The sequence below is a fragment of the Manis javanica genome, chromosome 15, assembly GCF_040802235.1.
Source record: "Manis javanica isolate MJ-LG chromosome 15, MJ_LKY, whole genome shotgun sequence".
Classification (NCBI taxonomy): Eukaryota; Metazoa; Chordata; class Mammalia; order Pholidota; family Manidae; genus Manis; species Manis javanica.
The window spans coordinates 22,471,685-22,494,302 of record NC_133170.1 but is presented as its reverse complement, the minus strand read 5'-3'; the positions used below and the strand labels follow the sequence as shown (position 1 = coordinate 22,494,302).

Genomic DNA, 22,618 nt, shown 5'->3' with positions numbered 1-22,618 from the left:
TATAATACATCAAGTCCTACTATACTTTCCAAAGTAGAAGCAATAAAAGTATATTGAACTGGCCCAAAAGATCTTGTTCACATTGCTTTCCCACTCTGAACCTTGCCAGATCCAACAGCTGAATCTAGGATGTATTCTTTCTCCATGAGTTTCAGTTTAATGAAAACAAGGGTAACTGTATCAAATAGAGCCTTATTACATATGATGTGATAGGAAATAATTTATAACAAAAGAGAATATTCTATTTGGTTTCTATGTTAGAGAATTTTATAAAGAATTTCTTTTTTTTTTCAGTGGGGGACAGATATTTGCTAAATGTCTACCAACTATAGCCACTGATTTTAAATGAACTCTGAATATTTGAATATTTATGTTGAGATTCTTTTACACATGCAGGAATCCTCAACAAGTAGGCATTTGCTCTGGTTATGCATAGGTATGTGAGTTTTTGTACTATTTCACGTATCTTTTAAATTTTTCTTTTGATTTGGTTTTGGTGTTATATTAGAATAGAAAGAAATTTGCTTAAATTAGTATTATAAATTTGGCAGAAAATACTTCCAACTGGTACAAATTATTTAAAAAAAGAAGAAATGGAAGCATAGACATAGAAGTGAGTGTGAAAAATCTAAAGGCATAGAACTGAATATTTTAATAAAGCATAGTTTTCATAAGTCAAACTACATTTCTGCTAAAGCTAAAGGACCTGGGCTGTAGCTAAGGAGTGCTTGGCAGAATTTCTGGTGATCTGTACTTTAAGTACCTTTGATAGAACTAAGGCGGTGCTTACAGAACTAATCTCTTCAGCACAAAAATGTCCTAATGAGTGTGAACTATGTCACTACACTAAGGTTATACAACATTTTCTGAATATATGACAAAGATTTATGCACCATAGGAGCCACCAGTGGAACAATAATGCGGTTAACAATTCTATATGAAACTGTGGACAGTTCCCTTCTCTTTGTTCCAGTCCTTCTTAAAAAGTGATCCGTAGAGCATCTACCTCAGTGTCACCTACTGTACTTGCTTCAACAAGTCCCAGACTTACTCGTTGACAATTTCTGTGAGAGCATAATCTGAATCTTGAGTAGGCACCACAGGAAATTCTTGAGAATAAAGTTGAACAGCACTCCTCTGTTTCCAGAAACTTGACCTGTGTTCAGTTAATTTAAATATAATTTTCTAACATAAGACCATCCAAGCTTCTCAGAAAAGTACAAGGTCAGTTACAGAAGGCGCAACAAATATTTGCGTCAACACCCTGCCTTTGCTGATAGGTGCTGTTACCTTGTTCTGCTCTTCTGTGGAACCCTTTGCTGACTAGAGACCTTTCACAGGTTCTAAACTCACGTGGCTGCTTTCATTTTCTTCTCACCTTCCTCCACCTTCTGCTCTACTTCCCGATTCTCGCCGTCACTTGCTGCTCGTAAGACCTGGTTCTCACACAAGATTCAAATTGTGCAGATACCCAGAATGTTGAGATTTTTGTCCTCTACCAAACCAAGGCAAATATCAGTACACAGGACACAAAAACAACGGGTTGAAATCCATGAAGAAGTCCTAGTTCACGAAAGACAAAATACTGATAAAGCCCAACACTTTGGACGAGAATGACAGTGAGATCCCAGAGGAAGTTTCTCTTTCACTGCATCGAATAGACATCCAAGTCTAATTGTGTAAACAGAAGTACATTTTAAAAATCATTTTAGTAATGCTATGTCAAAACAACAAAAAAGGGCTATGATTAAATTATGAATTCAAAATGAAAACATAAGTTTGTTTTCATTTTCCTCTCAAATCACAGATCATTTGCAATGATAATTCTGTTCTCCTAAAAACCTGTGGAATTGTGCATGTACCTCTAAAAAGAAATGATTTCTATATTCTTCTAGTTAGGTTAGTTATACTAAGATGTCTATTAAACTAGAACATAAGTTATGTAATGGCTGGACCTTGTCTTATTCATAATAATATAATCTGTAACATATATAGAATAGCTTTCCTATAGGAGACTTTATGATTGTGGTAAAAATAATGAACACCTCTGCCGCAAAAGAAATCAGGGTATAAAACCACTGCCCACCTTTTTGCTGAATTGTGAGAAATGTTCTTGTAGAATATGCCACAAAAATATTTAAATATCACAACTAGATTATTTAAGCTAAAATAACAAATACAAATATTAGAAGATTATGTTCTGTGTAGGAGAAAATCATTTATTTTAAGGAAAGTAAAGAAGGGAAAAAACTTTTGGTGAGGTGAAATCATTCTAGGTCTAGTGTCGCTCCCCATATGCTATGGAATAATAATACTCTGAAGGGGAAGACAAGGTGGAGCACTGCATAGTCACTTAACATCTGCAGTCACTGCAAATGGCCACAGACATCAAGAAAGATATATGATGTCCAGCATGCTAGAAATAAGTGTGAGCGGACACGGTGAGAAATTTCCTGAGAGAGAATTGAAAACTCAAGCAGAATCACAAGAGTGGAGCCCCCACACAAATATAGGCATGTGATCTTTGACCATATATGGCAAAGGCCATTCAAAGAGAAAGAGCAGACCTTCCAACAAATGTTGCTGGAACAACTGGACATCCACATGCAAAGCATGAGTCTAGACACAGACTTTAAAGTTTTCAAAAAAAATTACCTCAAAAGGGTTTATGGACCTAAATGTATAATGGATTTGGCAGTGACTTATTAGATACAGCAAAAGCACAATGTGTGAGCAAAAAGTTGATAAGCTGAACTGCATTAAAATTAAAACTGGTCTGGGAAAGACGCTGTGAGGAGAATGAAAAGATAAGCCACAGACTGGGAGAAAAACTTTCAAAGCACATTATCTACTAAAGAACTCTTACATTCTCACCTACACTGTTGGAGCCACTGTGGAAAGCAATATGGAGGTCCCACAAAAAAATTAAAAATAGAAAGACCCTATGACCCAGTAATTCTACTTCTAGGAATTTACTCAAAGAAAACAAAATCCCTGATTCAAAAAGATGTCTGTGTCCCTATTTTTCCTGCCATAATATTTACAATAGCCAAGTTATGGAAGTAACCTAAGTGTCCATCAATAGATGAATGGATAAAGAAGATGTGGTACATATACACAATAAATATTATTCAGCTATAAAAAAAGAACTCCTGCCATTTGCAACAACATGGATGGATCTTGAGGGTATTATGCCAAGTGAAATAAGCCAGGAGGAGAAAGACAAATATCAAATGATTTAATTTATTTGTGGAATATAAAAATAAAACCAAGCAAAATGAACAAAACAGCAGTAGACGCACAGACACTGAGAAGTGACTGATGATTACCACCACGAAGGAGGCGGTGTGGGAAGGGAAGGGGACAAAGGGGCACAAAAATTCTCAGTCATAATGTAGTTCATCACAGTGATAAAGTACAGCATGAAAAATACAGTCAATGATTCTGCCACATCTTCCTGTGTTGACAGACAGTAACTGTACTGGTCAGGGTGAGGATTTAATAATATGTGGAACTGTTGAACCAACATAAGATTGTATATCAAAGATACCTCAATAAAAAAAGAACTCTTATGCAAAATATACAAAGAACTCTTAAACCTCAACAATAAGAAAACGAGTAATCCAATTTAAAAATGAGCAAAAGATCTGACTTGCATCTTCTAAAGAAGATATACAGATGTCAAATATGTGTATGAAAAGGTATTCAACATCATATGTCATTAGGGAATTGCAAATTAAATCAACACTGAGCGATCATTGCATGCCTGTTAGAAGGATAAATTGACAGCAGCCCAAATCATCGACCCACCAAATGCTGTTGAGGATGTGGAGCCACAGGAACTCTCATTCACAGACAGTTCGAAATGCAAAAAGGTACAGCCATTTTGGAAGATAGGCAGTTTTTTACAAAATTAAACATTCTCTTACCACACAATCCAACAATCACACTCCTTGGTATTTAGGTGAATATGTGAAAACTATGCCCACACAAAAACCTGCCTATGAACGTTTATAGCCGCTTTATTCATAATTGCCAAAACTTGGAAGCACATATAGGACATATGGGAACTGTCTGCACTTTACACTAAATTTTTCTCTAACCTAAAACTACTCTAAAAAATAAAGACTATTAATTAACAAACAAACAAACAAACAAAAAGCAGAGAGAATAGTAGGAGCAAAATCACAGGACAAATAACAAATATAATGTTTACAGAATATTCTGAAGTAAAGAATATATTCAAATACTTTTTAATCTTGACCCTCACAACCAGCCTGTGAAATATTTTTACCCAATTCTGGGCAATAAATAAGTGAAGTTAAAAAAAAACATTTTTTTAGATAGGCTTTTTGCCTGAATCAACATAATAACATAATAAATTAAAGACAGAAATCAATTAAATCACAAAATCAGCTTCTAAATATCACTCTTTCATCCTGTTCCACCATATGATGGGACACATAATAAGCTGAGCTTTTAAGAATTTTTAAAATTATCTGAAACCAAAATGGAAATTGATTCATTTGGGCACTGAACTCTCCCTTACAATAAAAATAAAAGTGAGTGTATTAATTAGGAAGTCCAACAATGTCATATGCTTATCTTCTTCCTTTCCCTCTTTCTCCTTCCCTTCTTTACTCAAGAAACATAAAGTTCTCAAGTGTCACACAGGAGGAGAACCAATCCTGAAGATATAGAAAAATGGGTTTGAGTCTCAATAGATCCATTGGTTTGAGGCAGAAGATCAAAAGCAACTCCGTCTCTGGAGCATTAACTATCTGAGAAAAAATCTATGAGGGGAAACTGTTTATCTCACCTCCTAACTTTCTTCATTCCACCAACTTTATTTCTGAATATCTTTATGTCATTCATCTCCTGACTTTCATTCATCTCTTGACCTTTATTTTCTCCTTATACCATGACATACTCACATAAACCTAGTGCTAAACGTGGGTTGCCGGAAGGGTTTCGTTGCCATTAATTGCTCTTTTTCCATCTTATATGCCTAATTAACTGTTTCACTCAGCTAAATTAAATTCCATCTTCTTTCTGCCTGCATCCAGGTTACTGCATATATATGATGCAGAGAGTCAAACTGCCTGGTGCTAATTCGCATCAGACTCTCAAATTTTGCCTTCACTCAAGCACACAGTGGATCTGTGGCATCTTGCTGCACTGATGGACGTGACTGCACTGGGGTATGGGTGGGAACTTGATAATATGGGTAAATGTAGTAACCACATTGTTTTTTCATGTGAAACCTTCATAAGAGTGTATATCAATCATACCTTAATAAAAAATTAAGAAATTTTTGCCTGTACTCTTAGTGGCCTTTAACAAGGGGGTTTAGGGTTATTTTTTGGTGTTTCGTTTTTCACATTTTCATCGCTCCATTAAGCCGTCTCTCTTCTGGCAAGTGAGCAAAGGCCCAGAGACTAAGAGACTAAACACTAGTGATGAGGGGAAATGTCCAGAGCTACTCCAGAAAAATGTATACATACTCAGGTACCCACCTAGTTACTGAAATACTCCAGCCAGCCAGCATTATTTATAACAGTTCAAAATGGGAAACAACCAAATGCCCATCAAAAGCAGAGTGGGTAAACTGATTAAGGACATAGTATATAAAAAAATTATGAACAGCAATAAAAAGGGTAAACTACAGCTGGACAGTAACACACATGAATCTGACAAATGTGATAGTCAATGGTGAAACAGTGCACAAAATAATAGTATACTTTGATTCCATTCACATATAATAACAAACCAAAAAAAGCTACATTATTTAAGGATACATGCATACATTTTTGATATAAGGAAGAAGCAAGAAAACCAAAGGACATTTAATTCTAGAAGAAGTATTGTAATAAGAGGGAAGACTAGTATAGGAGACACTCGGGGGTCTAGGATGCCTGTTTTGACCTAGCATTTATTTTATTATTATTCATTGATTTCCATATATATATTTTCTTTACTGTATGTTTCTTACATTTTACAGTGGGAAAAAAAAGCCTAATTGATTCCCTCATATAATTTATAACTTTTATTAATATAAAAGTTCATCTAAAAAGAGCAGAATATTTACAAATGCCAAGTGTTTTCACACATATTATTTGACATTAAAGCTATGACTAATATAATATTTTGTTATTACTTTGAAATCTGGCCTCCAGTTTCTGATGTATCCCAACAACCCACAACACTCTAATTGTCCATCTCTGACCCCTGGTGTCTCTGGTCTGAGAGTTAGGTAAGATTAGAGAGAGCGTTAGTTAAAATTACAGCTTTTCTACCCAAGCAATTTAGGTTTCCCCTCCCACTCACTACCTGGAAGATAGTGAGAAAATAATTACAGTTAAATTGAGTATATTTAAATTGGCTGTCTTTCCATTTGTTTGTATCTTTTTCAATTTCTTTCATCTATGTCTTCTAGTTTTCAGAGTGGAGAGCTTTCACCTCCTTGGTTAAATTCATTCCTGAGTATTTTATTGTTTTTGATACTATGAATGGGACTTTCCTTTTTAGATTATTTGTTGCTAGTGTACAGAAACATTACTGATTTTTGTGTGTTAATAGTGTATCCTGCAACTTTAGTGAATTCATGGATTAGCTCTAATAGGTTTTTGGTGGTGTCTTTAGGATTTTGTATATATAGAATCATGTCATCTTCAAATAGAGACAAATTTACTTCTTCCCTAATTCTAATGACTTTAACATCTTTTCCATGCCTAATTCTCTGGCTAGGACTTTCAGTACTATGCTGAATAGGAGCAGTGACAGTGGGCGCCCTTATTTTGTTCCTGATCTTAGAGGAAAACTTCTCAGCTTCTCACCACTGAGTATAATGTTGGCTGTGGGCTTGTCCTATATGGCCTTTATTGTTTGAAGTATGTTCTTTCTATCCCTAATTTGTTAATTATGAGTTTTTCTCATGAACAGATGTTTAATTTTGTCAAATGCTTTTTCTGTGTCTATTGAGGTGATCATGTGATGTTTTTCTTCCATTGTGTTCACGTGATGTATCACATTTATTGTGATCAGAATGCAGCCAGTTCTCTCACCCTTCTAACCTCCTGGCCTCTGTATTCCAAGTGGATATGTCACCCTCTCTCCGGCGTTCTAGGATTTCCACAGTGGTTTCTTGTCTACAGATAGTTGCTCACTGGTCTTTGAGGAGGACAGAATTCAGGAATGACCTATGTAGCCATCTTGATGATATCAGCCTCCCAAATTTTATTTTTTAAATGTCAAAATTAGTAATATTTCTTTGTCACCTAACAGAAGAAAATGTAAATACTCTCTAGAACAACTCATTTCATCCTAGGTTTAATTCCCATAAATAAATTAGTGAGGAGGAGGATAAGCTCAAAGCCAGAAATAAACTAAAAAACTAAGCACAGAAGTAAACATCACCCTAGAAAGAATGAGCAGAAACAAAAAAGACAGCAGAAGATACACAACTAATACTGCAATAATCAGACACATTATGTAAGTTAACTATATTTACTATGCTTCAAGAAGTATGACAAATTTGTGTTTAGAAAAAAAGAAACTCTTAAAAATGACCAAGTAGATTAAAAAAGCCCTATGTATAATTTCTAAACCAATACAAAATAGAAATGGGAAGAAAGTGATACATACAAAATGATGACAGAAAATGAATCAAGATAGAACTCAATACCAAGGCATTTTCCCCAAGCATGAGAGAAAATACATCTTTTAAACAAACAAAACCTGAGAGGAATTAACATCTTCAATAAAGGAAATTCTGTTGTTTGAATCTCCTTTAGATCATCCAAATAGTGATATTTTTGGTCTGCTTCATGTACCAAAGGTATATTAAAATTTCCCCAGATGATTGTTTTGTTTATTGCTCACTTGATATATACATATCATTTATCCTTGTTATATTTTGAAGTCCTATTAAAAGGTTCTTTAGAATTATGGTGCATTATTGTTGAACTGAAACTTTTATAGTTGAGAAACCCACTTTAAACTCTATGTTGCATTAAATAGGTGTTAGGAGCTATGATAGCTTTAGTATGATTATTGCTTACATTATGTATTTTTCATCTTTTATTTCCAATCATTGCATATCCTTATATATTAGATGTGACTTTTGCAAATAGCTAACATTCAATTTTTTTTAAAAAACTCATATGATGATTTTTCTTACTGGGGTGTTTAGAGAATTCAAATTGACTGTTGACATATTTTACATTTAATCAGTATCATAGTTTTGTGCTTACTATTTGTTCTACTGATTCTTTTTTTTCTTCCCCCTCCTTTCAGGCTTCTTTGGATTATTTTTCTCAACCTATGTTTTTCTCTATGATTTTTGAAGTTATCGTTTCTTTCCATCCTTTCAGCATGTACTCTAGAATTTAATGCATATGTACTCAAATGTCTAAAACTGATCATTTATCTTTACCCCCTTCCAAAACACCGTAAGACCCAACACTCTATGATCTCCCAGTCAGATCATATACTTTTGCTATGAAGTTCATTTCTATTGATCAAAGGTGAGGGCAGGGGCTCTGTGGTCACTGTGGTGTACAGGTCACAGCACACTTTAGGCTAAAAATAAAATTTCACATGTGTACACTTTACTCCTTTTAATAACAAAAATAAGGTATGTTCATTAAAAACAAAAACACAAAAATGTAACCACATACATAAAATAAAAAGTTGTCAAGTTAATTACTTCTATATTATTATATTACAATTTTAAATTATGAAAGTAGACACGATCATTATATTACAAGCACACATATACAGACTTTTTTCTACAAAAGATAGACCATATTATGCAATAATTTGTACCTTTTTCCCACTTACTGTATCATGAAAATTCTTCATATCAAGACCTGCCAAACTCTCTGAAAGACATTTAATGGCTGTACAAGTTTTATTGTAGAAATACATTATAATTTATTTCATTATTTAATTTATTGATAGTTAAATTGTTCCTTTTAGTTTTCTAAACAAAACACCTCACTAGTACCTTGAAAAATTAGGATAAGTTATGAATAATAATGTGAACAGTGGTTATACTGAGGGAAGAGGGTTTTACATTGTTTTGATTTTCTGTAAGATACGTTCCCATATTGTTTGAATTATTTATAATGAGCATGAATACCTAAAGCCATGAAAAAAGATAAAAATCAATCTTACTCAAATAGAATATATCATTTATTTACATCAATATGCTTTAGTCTTTATTGTTTCTTCATTGTCTTTGAAAAAATAACAAGGCAGAGAAGAAACCATTATGGCTAATGTAATTTTAAATTTCATCTTCAAAAATGAAGAAGCGTTTCATTATACATAGAAGAATAGCAATCTCTAGGGCATGGCTTACATTGTCCTTTATTTTCTTAAGTGAAAAAAGTAGTTTATATATTAAGCGTAAAGTAAACATCCTGTCTGATGTTGCAATATTAAGAGATCTGTTTCCTCAGTCCTGTCTCATTCTAACCCTCTGCTCATTATCTGCTCCATGCATCTAATCTAAACTATGGAACCAGAGAGGTCGGCACCATCCAGTCCCTGTCTTGATGTTCAGCCTTTGCCAGCAGAATTACATGAAACAAATACAGGTAAAGTTAGATACTGCTGTTGTTACTAAACAACCCCTTTATTTGGCAAGAACATAATAAACAAAGTCCATAGCCAGGTATTTTTAGAGGAGGAATTGAAAATCTTTTGTCTTTATGAATGATCTTAAAATTTAAATTTCAGACAATCATTGTGTGATAAGCAAATAGTTACAATGGAGTTAGATTTAATAGTTTTTGGAAAAATGTTATTGACTTGGTGGCTTTGAGTTCTGCTTCACTTGAACTGAAGGGGTATATGTAGTACACAGTTAAGAGAATTTATCTGCCTTGTGAAAATTATTTTTTTTATACTTCTTTCATTAAGATTAAATTCAACTATAGGAAGGGGCAAAGATAGTATTTTTAAATTAACTTTTATATTTCTACTCTTGCTTCTGCAATCGGTGTTACTCTAGATGCTATTGCCCATTATATGCTTATGATTACTATTCCACATGGCTACTATTATTACTACTACAGTAATAACACTTATTGTATGGTTATTGTTTCAAGTACTAGGCTATTGATTTTATACACATTAAATTAATCTCCACAATACATCTATGAATGAATACTGTTGTTATCCTTTATAAAAGAAGCTAAGAATTAAAAAGAACTTGCCATATCTCACAAGGCAACTACGTGATTGAGCAAATTTAAAAACTTTCTTATAAGCATAAAATAGGACAATTTTTATGATTTCTAAATGCTTTTAAATTGTATGTTCATGTATCACATATGTACACAAATATACATACATATGGTAATTATATATATTATAGTTATTACATGCATTTTTTCTATTTTCTAGAGTTTGGTGAGGAAAGTATAATATACTCAGACGTCAGATTTCATTGCTCTTCAAGTATTCAGAAGAGAAAAATAACTAGGAATTTTAAGACAAAAGGTAAAAACATTTAAAACTCCAGCTTCCCTTTTTTGCTTGAATATTTTGATGAACTCATCATACAAACAAATTCTGGGACTAATCTCTGAGTCAGAATTCTTTTCTCATGCCACCGTTTTTTGGCTGGTCATAGTGACCTGAAATGCTGTGTTATAAGCAAATGGGAATGAATATAAACCACTGAAGGCCATGGTGGCGTAGAATGATGTCCCATAGGCAGAGAATAAAGAATGTCTCATATATACTTTTCCAGTGTGATTTATTAGTCTTGCAAAAGGTAAGTGCTCCTTTAGAACTTCAGTATGTTTAAACAGAAAATGGAGCTCGTGAGGTATCTCACAACAAGCGGACTTTTATCAAAACTAACTACCACCGTAGGAGTTTTATTCTTAACCTCGTTCTGCTACAAAGATGGGAAAAATCATTTTTTAAGAGTTGCTGGAGGGTGGTGAATTAAATCCCTCGTAGGATTTCTGAAGTGCTCTCTTGTAGTCTTTTAAAAATTTCTTTAATGGGGCAATTTTTTAGTCCACAAATAATTTGTTCCTTCATAAAAATAGTCATATCTTCCCCGGCTGTGCCCATATTTACAAAATCATTTGTACATTTCCCCTCATGGGCTGGGGTAGATTTTCCCACAGCACGGTACTCCCATGAGCTTAGATTTCAGTACAGTTCTTGACCAAAACTCTAATACCAATTCCAGAGCCTCGTTTGCATTGATCACAGTGGCCCACTTCTCTCTTTGAACAGTGTCTCCGTGGTGCGTTGCTACAGTAGTATTTGCCTGCCTTTATTTAATTGTTCTAGTACAAGCAGCAATCATGACAGCTAAGGGTAAGTATTTTTCAGAGCTACCTCACAAATTGTTTTTAATTGCTAGCATATAATTTTTTAAAGGCTTTAAAATGGATCCTAAGGATTTCCTCAAGGTATTTTTCTCCTTTGTTATTTTAATTACATAAGAATGATTTTATCCATTCAATTTTTGAATTATCAACAATAGCATAGGCTCAGGTGATTTGATCAAAGATGTCAGTAGATACCTGTGTGTTTTGATTAAAATGGAAAACAATAGAAGCATTCTATATTTTCTCATAGCGTTGGGCAGGAAAATAGATATGAGTGGGGTGGAGAGAGAATTTTTAAGGACAGTAAAGCCCAATAGAAGGGACTCAGAGAGTTAACCAGTTGAAACTAGACAGCCAGAAAAGACTCAGAGTTAATGAATTAGTCAGTTAAAGCTCAGAAGGCCAGATGCAACTTGGCCTAGAATATTTGAATACCCCCCAGATAAAGAAAAGCGTCCCAGCATAGCCTATGCTTTCATTGTGTCAATTAGCACATAAAGTAAGCTTTATTTTAGCCTGCTAAAAGGCCCAGATTATTCAGGAAGAATTGCCTCTTAAAGGTAAGACTGCATTTTAATAAAACAGACAATAACTCAGCCCACCTTGGAGGCAGGACAGACAGTCTTGATTGATCTGCTTCCAAATAGAAACTGCTCTCCTGGAAAGGAATCAAAGCAGAAAACTTTTGAGTTAAGTTAAAAGAAAAAACTTAATGTCTTTCAAAAATGAACATTTTGGGACCATTTGGCAGGTCTGCACCTGGCACTCTTGTTGGCTTTCCTGAAAATCCTCAACCTCCTATAAAACTCCAGACCCTAAACTTTTCAGTGCACTCCTCTGTCTGAGGTCGCCCGCACTTTCTAAGTGCGTAATTTTAAAAAAACTCTTTCCCAACCTTTCAGCACACACCTCTCTCTGAGGCTGCCATTCTAAGAGCGTAGCCATTTCCCAATCATTCAGCGCCTCTTCTCTGAGGTAGCCCACACTCCCCTTTCTCCAAGTGTGCACCTTTTTGCTTTAAATAAACTTTTCACTCCTTAATTTATAACATTTTTTCTCTGCACTTTTCCAGTGACAAGTGTCTTTGTTACTTTTCTGTGTCATTCTAATCCTCTGAATTTAAGCTCAAACCTTCACTCCCTCTGTCCTATTTCAGATAAGTAAGGAGGGGCTGCTGAAAGCTCAGAACTGGGCTTGCAAATTACCATCACCTGGGTGACCCAGACTGAACCATAGTTCACGGCCATGCTCTTCAGTAGCCTGCCTGAAAGTCTCCTTTTTTTGTCTCTAGGATGTTTGCAGAACATAATCTCATTCCATCCAGTGCTCTGAGGCTCCCCCAAATCTTGGGGTGGTAGAAATTCAGTTCCCATGCTGTGCAGATCCAAGCAGACGCTGGATGCCAGGTGACACTGGCTTAAGGAGTTAGCAGGGGATGTGCCCCGTGCTGAGGAGCAGTTCAATGAACTTCCTTTATTATTCTGATTCTGATCTGTCATTCCCTGACACTCTCGCTTTAATGAATTCCTTCCTCACCTTGTACTCTGACTTCCCTGCATTTCCAAACTGACTCCCCTCCAACATCTCCTCCTTGAGGTTGCCCTAATTTTCTCTCTTTAAGTATATAACTTTAAATAAAACTTACTCTGCTTCACTACTGTGTCTCTGCCCTTCAATTCTTTGTTGTGGTGGGGACAAGAATGGAGGAAAATAAACAACGTGCCCCCCAACATATTCCTGACAATAGTATTATTGATATTAGATTCACCAACTGTGAGATGGAATAAAAGGTGAACATACTAATAGGATTTATTGGTCAGACAGATAAAAATTAACTGAAGGGGCATCAAGTCCAGTAACTGGAATGAGGAAATTTAGCGGAAGATGGAAAAGGTGGTGAGCAGGTATTCATTAAAAAATGAAGCAAAACGATCAGAATATAAGACTGAACCTACACATTGCTTAAACTCAATCTTAATATTATAAAAAATACATAGTCTTAAAAAGAATAAATCCATAGAACACTTAGTACTTGCTGTTAGTACACCAGAAATGTGAAAAGTTTCTTTAAATATAGGAAGTGAGATAAATTCAAGTTATAAAGCAGAGAAAACAAACAGCTCAAAGGACATGGAGTATAAATTTATTGAAAGGGCATAATCTGATCTAAAGCAATTATAATCTCAAAGGAAATTATATCAGAAAAGAGCAGAATAGTTTTTAATAAACAGAAAGCATAAACAAGGCCCTTTCTCCTTTTTTACAGTGTATATATTTGTATTCACTTTTTTTGTAAAATAAATGGATTCATGCATTATTTATTTAAAAGAATAAAAAAAGAAAGCCTTATATTCTAGAAATGAAGCCATTTTTGGATATGTCAGGCATAGGGTAGTAAATATCAAAATAGAGTATAGCTTAGGATTCTTATGGGTACTCCTCTATGAGGCTGTGATATTACAGCCTATTTATAAATTATCACTAAGTAGGAGAAGTATTTTATGGTGATGGCCAAGCTGTGTTTTATACCAACTGCACATATTATTTTGATTAGACACCTCAGTAAAGTCATGAGAACACCAATGTAATTTAAGTGTAGAATACTCACTTGTGAATGAAATAAACTTAAAAAATTGGTGAAATATCCTAATAAATGGAAGCTTTTAGTTTGTGCTATTAACCAAACTTGCCTTAATAAGCAAGCAAGAAGAGTGAAACAGTTGAATCAACAGATGTATTTCTCTGTATCAAATAAACTAATTTAATCTGTGCATTAGAAATTAGCAGGGAGGTCTTCTTGGATATTAAGGCTTCAGCATAAATGAACCAGAGATGAATAGACATATGGCAGAAATGGAAAGAAAACTCTGCAAACAAACAAGAATGTTCTCGGGGAGAGATTTTCACCATGCTTGGCTTATTCAATGATGCCTTAGGATTTAGCTTGATTGTAGGTAACCTCCCGCTTTCTCAAAGTTCATGTTAATGCCACTTGGCTTTTACAAGAGATCTCTATCAGTATAGTAATGGCTTTTTTCAGAAGAACTGAAATTCCTCTTCAGATTTATTTCAGTTAGCAAAAACAGGTCCTAACGTAGGTCTTTCAGAAAAGCCAAATGCCTAACAGGAACTCAGAAAACCAGGGATACTCAGCTCTGGGCCATTTCAGTTTACAGAAGCTTTCATAGGAATGCTCTGCTTCCGCAGTGAGGACACCTGTATGTAGCTTTTCATTTTTTAAAGTTGTAGGTCCATATTCAACTCACATCAAATCAGTGACTGGCAGCATGAACTACAGTGAAAATGTTTAAAATATGGAATACTTTCTAGGGAACAAATATGGAAAAATGCAAGTTTGAGGAAATGGAAAGTTGGTGATAATGTTTCTTCTTTTTCTATTGAATTATTGTAAGAAAAATGTTTTAATACTGTAAGTGGTCTGGGGATGGAACGACACAGCACTGTTGTTACATTTATTCCCATGAGTTCAGCAATATGTGTTGGGACCCAACCAAGTGAAACTTTGTGTCCAACAATAATTTCCATGATTCTGTAACTGGGTTGGGATCAAATCTTGGTAAAGCAGGCATGAGAAAGATTTTCTCCAAAATTCATGTGAAGTCTCCAAAATCTTTCTCAAGTAACCATATACCACTCAAACTAAAACACACTCAAACTAGGAACATTCCATTTATTTTTTTTTACTTTAAGTAGTGCTAACCAGAGTGCCATACCCTTCAAAATAAAACACATCAGTGTGAAATAATGTGGTTTGAAGGTTTCACATTTGAAGATAGAAATAAGCTGTTAAGAAAAATAGTACACTTTTGTAAATGTTTAATTTTAGTGAGTTTGACCATTAAAGAGTGTAAACCAGAGACAATCTTTAAAGGTTGTTGAAAGGCAGCATTCTTCAAGCTGTGCGTTGGGTGTTAGCTCTAAAGGCATTTTGAGGAAAATATTGGCAAGTGAGAACTAGAGACAGAAAGCTTGTAGATATTATAGTAGCTCAATATAAAAATAATGAAAGTCTGAATAGGGAAAAGTCATGGCACTATGAAGAGATATATGAAGCATTGAAGTGACAGAAAAATAGTCACAGGTGTTTGCTTCAAAGACAGTTAGGTCATTATGTCCTTACTAGTTTTATTACCTGTTTAGAATGGCATCAATTAGATGTAGAAACTTGCAATTATTAAAGCACCAATAATTTACTTAGAAATATCCATCATAAGTAAAAGTTCATACTTTTAATATCAGTTGCTTGAAAATGATAATTTATGATTCATTCCTTAAAGAACAATAAAACATATTTAAGAAATTTAAGACTTCATCATCTCAAGTGTTAATCACTTTCAAGTTTGAAAGTGATGAGTCCTAAAATATATTTTCTTTTCCAAATTTTGTGAATTTCAGTTCAATGTCTAGAAGGGATTCTGAAGGCACAAGGAATCAGCGATCAAAATGAGACTGGATATTGCAGAGTAATTTAGCAAAACAGGTATGTATTGGATTGCAGTGGAAATCTAGGTATACATGTAAAGTGTTTAAATCTAGATGTGTATATATATATATATATATATGTATATATATATATATATACAGTCAATAAGTACATAAGATCAGAGTAGATTTCTATGATTACTATGCTATGCTTATCAGAAAAATTCTGATACATCAAAACTTCTATTGAAGTTAAGGAGGATAATTGAAAACAATAATACAAAAATACATGCTGACCACAGGTGGTGAAGCTATTTTAATGCATGTACTTTTTGTGTTTCAAGGTAATTGGTTCTCCTCTGAAGAAAATTTATATTTTATTTCTGCTGAAAATAAAATCATGGCAGCCAGGAAATTGTTCTGAAGCACTGAACTCCCTTCTTATCAAGACAAATAGCAAGGAAGAATTGAAAGTGTTTGGTGTGATATTCATTCCTATAGTTTCTTACATAGAAGATAATCATAAAGAGACTTTTAAAAATATCTTGTATTCATTCAAGCATTCTAAACTTCATGTATTATAATTGGAAATTCTTAATCAAACCCAAAATACAAAAATATGAACTTAAAATGATGATGTTTTTTTAAGTTTTAAAAACATTTGCATATAGAAGTAAATATAAATATATACAAATTTCAGACCTTGGTAAATAAATGGAGGGAAAATTTACATAGGACATAAAACTAAAGGGAAAATAGTCAAAACTACCACCTAAAAAATAGCTAACATGTATTAATTGCTCCTCATCCTCATAATAATACTTCAGTGATTACTTGTACTAAAGCATGTATTGCCCCAGTAATCCTCTGAGGCAGTACTCTGATTATTGTTGTCATATCAGTAAAGAAACTGAGGCCCAAAGAAGATGAGAAATTTTCCCAAGATTGCAAGGCTAGTAAAATTAGAACAAAGAGTTAAGCCAGTAAAGTCTTATTGCAGAGATTCTGAGCATAACCATTATGCTGTGCTGACCCCAGAAGAAGACATCATATAAAACCAAGTTGTAAGAATATTGCCACTTTGGAAATAGGTCACTCATGCAAGCAGACTGACATTTTTCTCCCCTGGATATATTTTTCAGGGAGAAAAAAATGAGAAAAAGAACTTTCAAAAATCTAATATTATAATAGCTCTTCCCCAGGAGTGATGATTTTTATACTAATTATTCTTTGGAATATGAAAAAACAAAGAAATGAACAGAAGTATTTGAGTATAGGCAGACCTAAAGAATATAGGTCTCCTTTATTTTTAGTTCTTATCCACTATGCAGTTATTGTTTTTTCTTTGCATTCAAGTTCTGTTATTGCCTTTAATAAAGACTTCAACCCATATCAGTGATAGTAAATTTATGGCATATATGCTGACATTTTCCATATGGTGCTTTTGGAATTTCTCACACTCGTAGCATTCATTCATTCTGAGGCTGGATTCCACTTTGAATAATTTTCAGCAAAGCACACCTGAAGTTTCCCCCCATTACACTGCTCTCATCTCATCCACATACCGTGTAAACTTTTATACACAGATCACTTGTGAACTCTTTCAGGAAGAACAAGTAAAAAAATGTATATGAAGAGTAATGAGTTTGCTAAGGCAGTGTCTCCTAATGACCTATTACCTCAGAATTTGCTTTGGTAAAGCACAGTTTCTGCATAACTTATAGTGGAAGAGATAATGTTTGCTAATTTCCAAAACTGACAGAAGACACCAAACTACATATTGACAAAGCCTTATGAACCTCAGGAGGGTGAACAAAATGAAAACACAGTTATGTGTATCATGTATAATGGCTGAAAACCAAATACATATTAAAAAGCTGATGGTTGTGCAGTGTGGAGAACATAGTCAGTGATTCAGTAACATCTTTCTACGTTGATAGTAACTGCACTAGAGGGGGTGAGGATTTAATAACATGGGTAACTGTTGAGCCACTGGGTTGTACATTTGAAACCAATATAAGATTGTGTTTATCAATGACTCTTCAATAAAAAAAAAAAGCTGAAAAGCAAGCAGAGAAAAACAGAATTTACCTTCAAAGGAGCAATTGGCAGCTAATTTATAAAAGAAAAAGAAAACATAGGAGCCATATAATTACTGAAAGACAACTGACATTCTGAAATTCTATTCCCAGAGAAAATATTTTATGAGAATCATTTGAGTATATAGTCATATTTCATTCATGAAATAGAGATAGTTTAAGACAAGTAGAGAAAAAAATTGTTCATCACCTTAGGTCTACACTAGGATATGCACTACAATGTCCTTTTAGGTGTAAGAGTATGATCCTGAAAGGAGCGTCCGAGATTCAGGATGAGGGGCAATGAAATAGGTAAATGTGGGTGTACATCTAAAGGAATGGTGATTTATAAAAATATAATATTAATGTCCATGGTTTTAAATAGAATAAAATTACAGTATACTGTCTGACAGGTAGGTACAGACTGCAGCAGCAAACTCTTTGAAGCTCTTGCACAAGGTATTAACACCTTATTTTAATCCTACATGCACACAGTAATTTATTAATTAATCGTGTTAATTAAAAATACACATGAAAACATTGTATTTTGAAATCATGTTGAATTTGGTCTCGTCACCTCTGGTTTCTAAAACCTCTTCCAATGAGAATCCTAACAAGATTAATATTCTGCATTATAAAACCTGTTTTTGCACATCTGTTCTTGTAGGTAGATGTCTCCTTTTGTAAAACTGTTATTAGCCAGTGTCAAACACTGATAAGGAAAATAAAAACATCCAGATCTTTCATATTGTTACATATATTTATTTCACTTCAGTATTGAGTATCCTGTTCATTATCAACTAGTGGAGTGGCTAACTGATTTGGGTTTTTTGTGAAAGGAGGGATTGAAAGTGCTTTCTTGTTCTTGATGAAACTCAAGGTTGGGGCAAGTGAAGATGACTCTGTGTAATGTGTTCAAATTTATACTTCTGGATGATTTTGTTAATGTCACTGTAACATAAAACTATAAATTTATTCCATACGAAAAAAAGAAAATCAGCACAGCATTAACAATCTAAATGTAACTGCAAATATGGTCAACACTTTAGGGGACAAATCAAAATGGAGAGTGGAACAAGAGTTAAAATCATCACTTTTTCCCACTTTCTTTTATTGCTCGTATTTGACTAGTAAAGTTGCAAGATAGTCCATCCTATAGGCTCCTGACCTCCCTGTTCTTAGTGTATTTATTTCATAAGAATTGCAATTGTAGATTCTTTCTCTGCCCCTTTGAAATGTAATTCTGGTTTTACAACCCAGGATCATCTTTCTCAAGGACCAGGGAGCTATACCTTTGAAGTGTAATCATCAAAAAAGGCAATATTCTGATCTCCCATTCTCTGTGGGAACATAGGAGCCTAATTCAATTAATGCCAATCAGCAAATGCAGATACCTCATCACACTGAACAGCCTTCCCCTAATGTCCTCCAGGACTTTCTCACTGGCTCAGCCCAGCACTTAAAAACGCTTCCCCCTTTTTCCTCTCTGGAGTTGAATTCAATCTCTCTCTCCTATTGCAGCAGTTCAGAATAAAGTCTTCCTGGCCTGCTCAATTCCGCTCAGTTAACAATAGAGGGAACTGTGTTAAGTCCATCCATCAATTCTTTGTATCTTTCTTGCAACTTCTTCTGAGTCTGAAATTTTTTTTTGTTTTATTATCTATGTATAATACAATAGATCTACATATAAAATAATTTATAAAAATCTCCCCCCTACTGATCTTACTCATTACTTAAAAAACTGGTAAAGAAAAGATCAAGTATTTCTTCAGCAAATTGCTTCTTATACAAACCATGACTAGAATGATGTAATAATTGATAAGTCAAAATTACTGTTTATAGAAATCTTCTGGCCAATAAATAAAACTGAGCATGATCAAAATATCACTAATTTTCTATGGGTACTGAGTTGATGGACAGTGCTAATGATCATCAATTGCTGTTAACACTATAAAAATGAAACACTAGACATTAAATATCTGAATGCAATTACACAGCCCTTTTATAAAATAGTAGGGCTTTTCTTCCCAAAACAAATCCAATCTGATTCTTACCAAGTCTCTATCTTGTTATCAATACGCAAGAAATAAAAAAAATAGAAGAACATGTCCTACACCAACACAGATATGCCATCAGCAAAGCCAGGACTGCAGAAAACCCCAAAGGTTTTTTAGCAACACAATCCAGTTTCCTTCCAACATAAACAACAATAAGAACAATACAGATTAGAGAGGCATCAACCAGTCACAGAAGTGAACCCCTATCTAATCGGCTTTAAAAACATGTAACAATCAGGGAAATGAGAAATTATTGTCAAATAGAGATTATGTTATAAAAACTGTGTTTGCCTTTTAGAGATTTACACTGAAAATTTACAGATTAAATCATATCTGGGATCATGATGAAATCATCTGGACTGGAGAATGAATACACCCTGTACCTGGGTGATGGGCGCAAGGCAATCCACCAAACTACTATCTCTATACTACTTGATGTATAAAATTTTCTTCCATAGCAGAAAGTTAAAGAATATAAAAACACTGCTCTCTCCATTAGTCACTGGGTACAAGAGAACATGATTGAAGAGCTGCTTTACTGAGCCAGTCATAGTAAGAAACAAGATTATGACAGGAATTTGAACAATAAATGTAGCAAAATAGAAGATAGTTAGAAAGGAGAAATGAGCTCCCAGAACATCTCCATAGCCCACTCATGGTAATTTTCTTCTTAAGGAGATTACTATGTGCAGCACACAAGGAAATTCAGCATTAGGAAGAACATTTTAAGAGAAGATGTAGCAAAGAGATCCAATTGAAAGTGAAGTATGTAATATAAAACATGGTATTTATTATACATTTTCCAAGTGCCAAGAACTTTTCATGTGTTCATATATTTAATCCGTACAACCACCGGATGAAATGAGACGGAGCTGTGAGGGAGCAGCGCACTACAGGAAGTGCATATATGCTGCCCAAAGGTCTGCAGTGGAGGAGCTGGGATTTGAACACGGGAAGGCTGGCTTTGGACCTTTTGAGCATAACCTCAAATATAATGTTCAGTGGTCATCACAGAAGAAGTTGTGCCCAGCTGGCAGCTCCTTCATTCCTTAATCACTCTTCTCTGACTGTGGAACTACTACTACGCCAGGACCTTGAATCAGGGTGTCCAAGCGCATGCACACACTGGATGTTAAATTACAGGGCCTTCGACAGTCACTTTCTAGGATGGGAAAATAATGCAAAGAAACACATGCAGATGCTGCCTCCATGGCTATGTGGTTTCATGATTTTAGTAGAAGCAAATTAATTCATTTGAAATTGTCAAAATTTAAAGTTGTGTTAAAGAAGTTGTATTATAGTAATGCTGGAAGGGAAGAGGGATGGTAGGTCAACTATCAACATTAGAACCCGTGCTCACACTACTTAAGAGACAAGAAATAGTGGAGCTGAACTGGTATGAACTTCAGAGGGCAGGTCATGCCTTTAGAAGCTTCTGCCTAGACTGAAAAAGCAATTCTTCTGTACCTCCATAGTACTTGGGCTTCTTAGAACTTACATTCCTTGAGACAAGTAACATAGGTGCCTGTTTATAGTACCAAGCTTGCCTGCTATATAATAGATGTTCCTACTTTGACTATGTTCTGTTTTTATTTCCTTCCCTGTCCTTGGCCATTGAATGCCCAGCAGAAGCCTACTCTAGACTCATAAGACCAAATAACTATCTTTGGATCTTTCTTATTAAATTATGCTAAAGCTGCAGCCAAAACAAAAAGATCAACAAGAAAAATCTTGGTGAAAGCTAGTCCCTCCAGTCAGGCCTTACAGAATTCCAAAGCTTCTTGAACTTAGTAATAATTACCTCAGTGTCCAGGACTCCCTGTTAAAGTTTCAAAGGCCTGAGTAGGTGCATGAACTAGAAAAATCTCAGGGTGGGAGACCACAAACACAATCTCCAACCCACTATTATCCTTTGTCAAATCATAGTCACACAACTGTAAAGAAAGGTCACTATAACTAATCATATGTTAAGGTTGGGAAATCACCCTAGTTTAGCCAAATGGGCTGGTTTTGTCTCATTTTTCCAAATTTCAACTCATCACTTTGTTAAAATAAGGTCATACGCTATATTATTTTCGTTCTATGCTAGGATGTTTCTGGTTCCATGGCATATGTCCCACATATATAAATCATCAGATCAGTGAATGTTATTTTTTTCATAGATACATCTTAATAGGCATATCTATCAAATTTTCTTCTCATTGAGAGTCAGGTGAAATTATCTACTTAGGATAAATTCAAGAACATGAACTCTTACTATTTGCTTCTCAATTCATACATAGAAAATTTCAAAAGGAGGGATTCCTTCTAAACATACTGTTGTTTATTTAATAAATATTTACTGTGTGCTTAACAGCATAGTTCCTGACACTTGACAGGCACACACTGAATATTCAGGTGGCATGAATGACTTCATGGAGACTATATTCTAATAAAAGAAATTACAAAAACTACACAGGCAAAAAAATATATACAAGTCCAAATTAGTGTTATGAATGAAAAAGAAAGATTTGAGCTTTAGAGCAATAGTGAAGGGAATTTATAATCTCTGGGTAATCAGAGATTTCAATATTGAAGCTGAGACAATGTGTAAAAACAAGCAGGCAATACAAGATGGAGCAAATCAGCAGAACATATCAGCATGTGCACAGCTGAGAAAAGAAATTGCTTAGTGTAGTTT

General features: G+C 34.5%; 1 protein-coding gene and 1 long non-coding RNA gene across 5 annotated transcripts in view; one reads left to right on the top strand and one right to left on the bottom strand.

Moving 5' to 3' along the window:
• GABARAPL1 (GABA type A receptor associated protein like 1) overlaps window positions 1–22,618 on the bottom strand; it is a 60,058-nt gene that overhangs the window by 18,447 nt on the left and 18,993 nt on the right. The window contains exons 5-6 of one of the 4 annotated variants that reach the window (XM_073222833.1): window positions 11,963–12,018; window positions 3,230–8,580 (exon numbers count right to left, since the gene is read on the bottom strand). The exons of 1 other annotated variant lie outside the window; for it this stretch is intronic. In XM_073222833.1, coding sequence (XP_073078934.1) covers window positions 8,576–8,580; window positions 11,963–12,018 — 61 coding nt within the window. In that variant the 3' untranslated portion in view covers window positions 3,230–8,575. 2 more of the 4 variants (XR_012125551.1, XM_017646494.3) reach the window with 2 other exon arrangements.
• Window positions 9,469–20,095, top strand: LOC140846458 (uncharacterized). The gene is made up of 5 exons (XR_012125556.1): window positions 9,469–9,602; window positions 10,414–10,509; window positions 11,263–11,346; window positions 15,777–15,861; window positions 16,148–20,095. It is a non-coding gene; the product is annotated as an uncharacterized lncRNA (long non-coding RNA).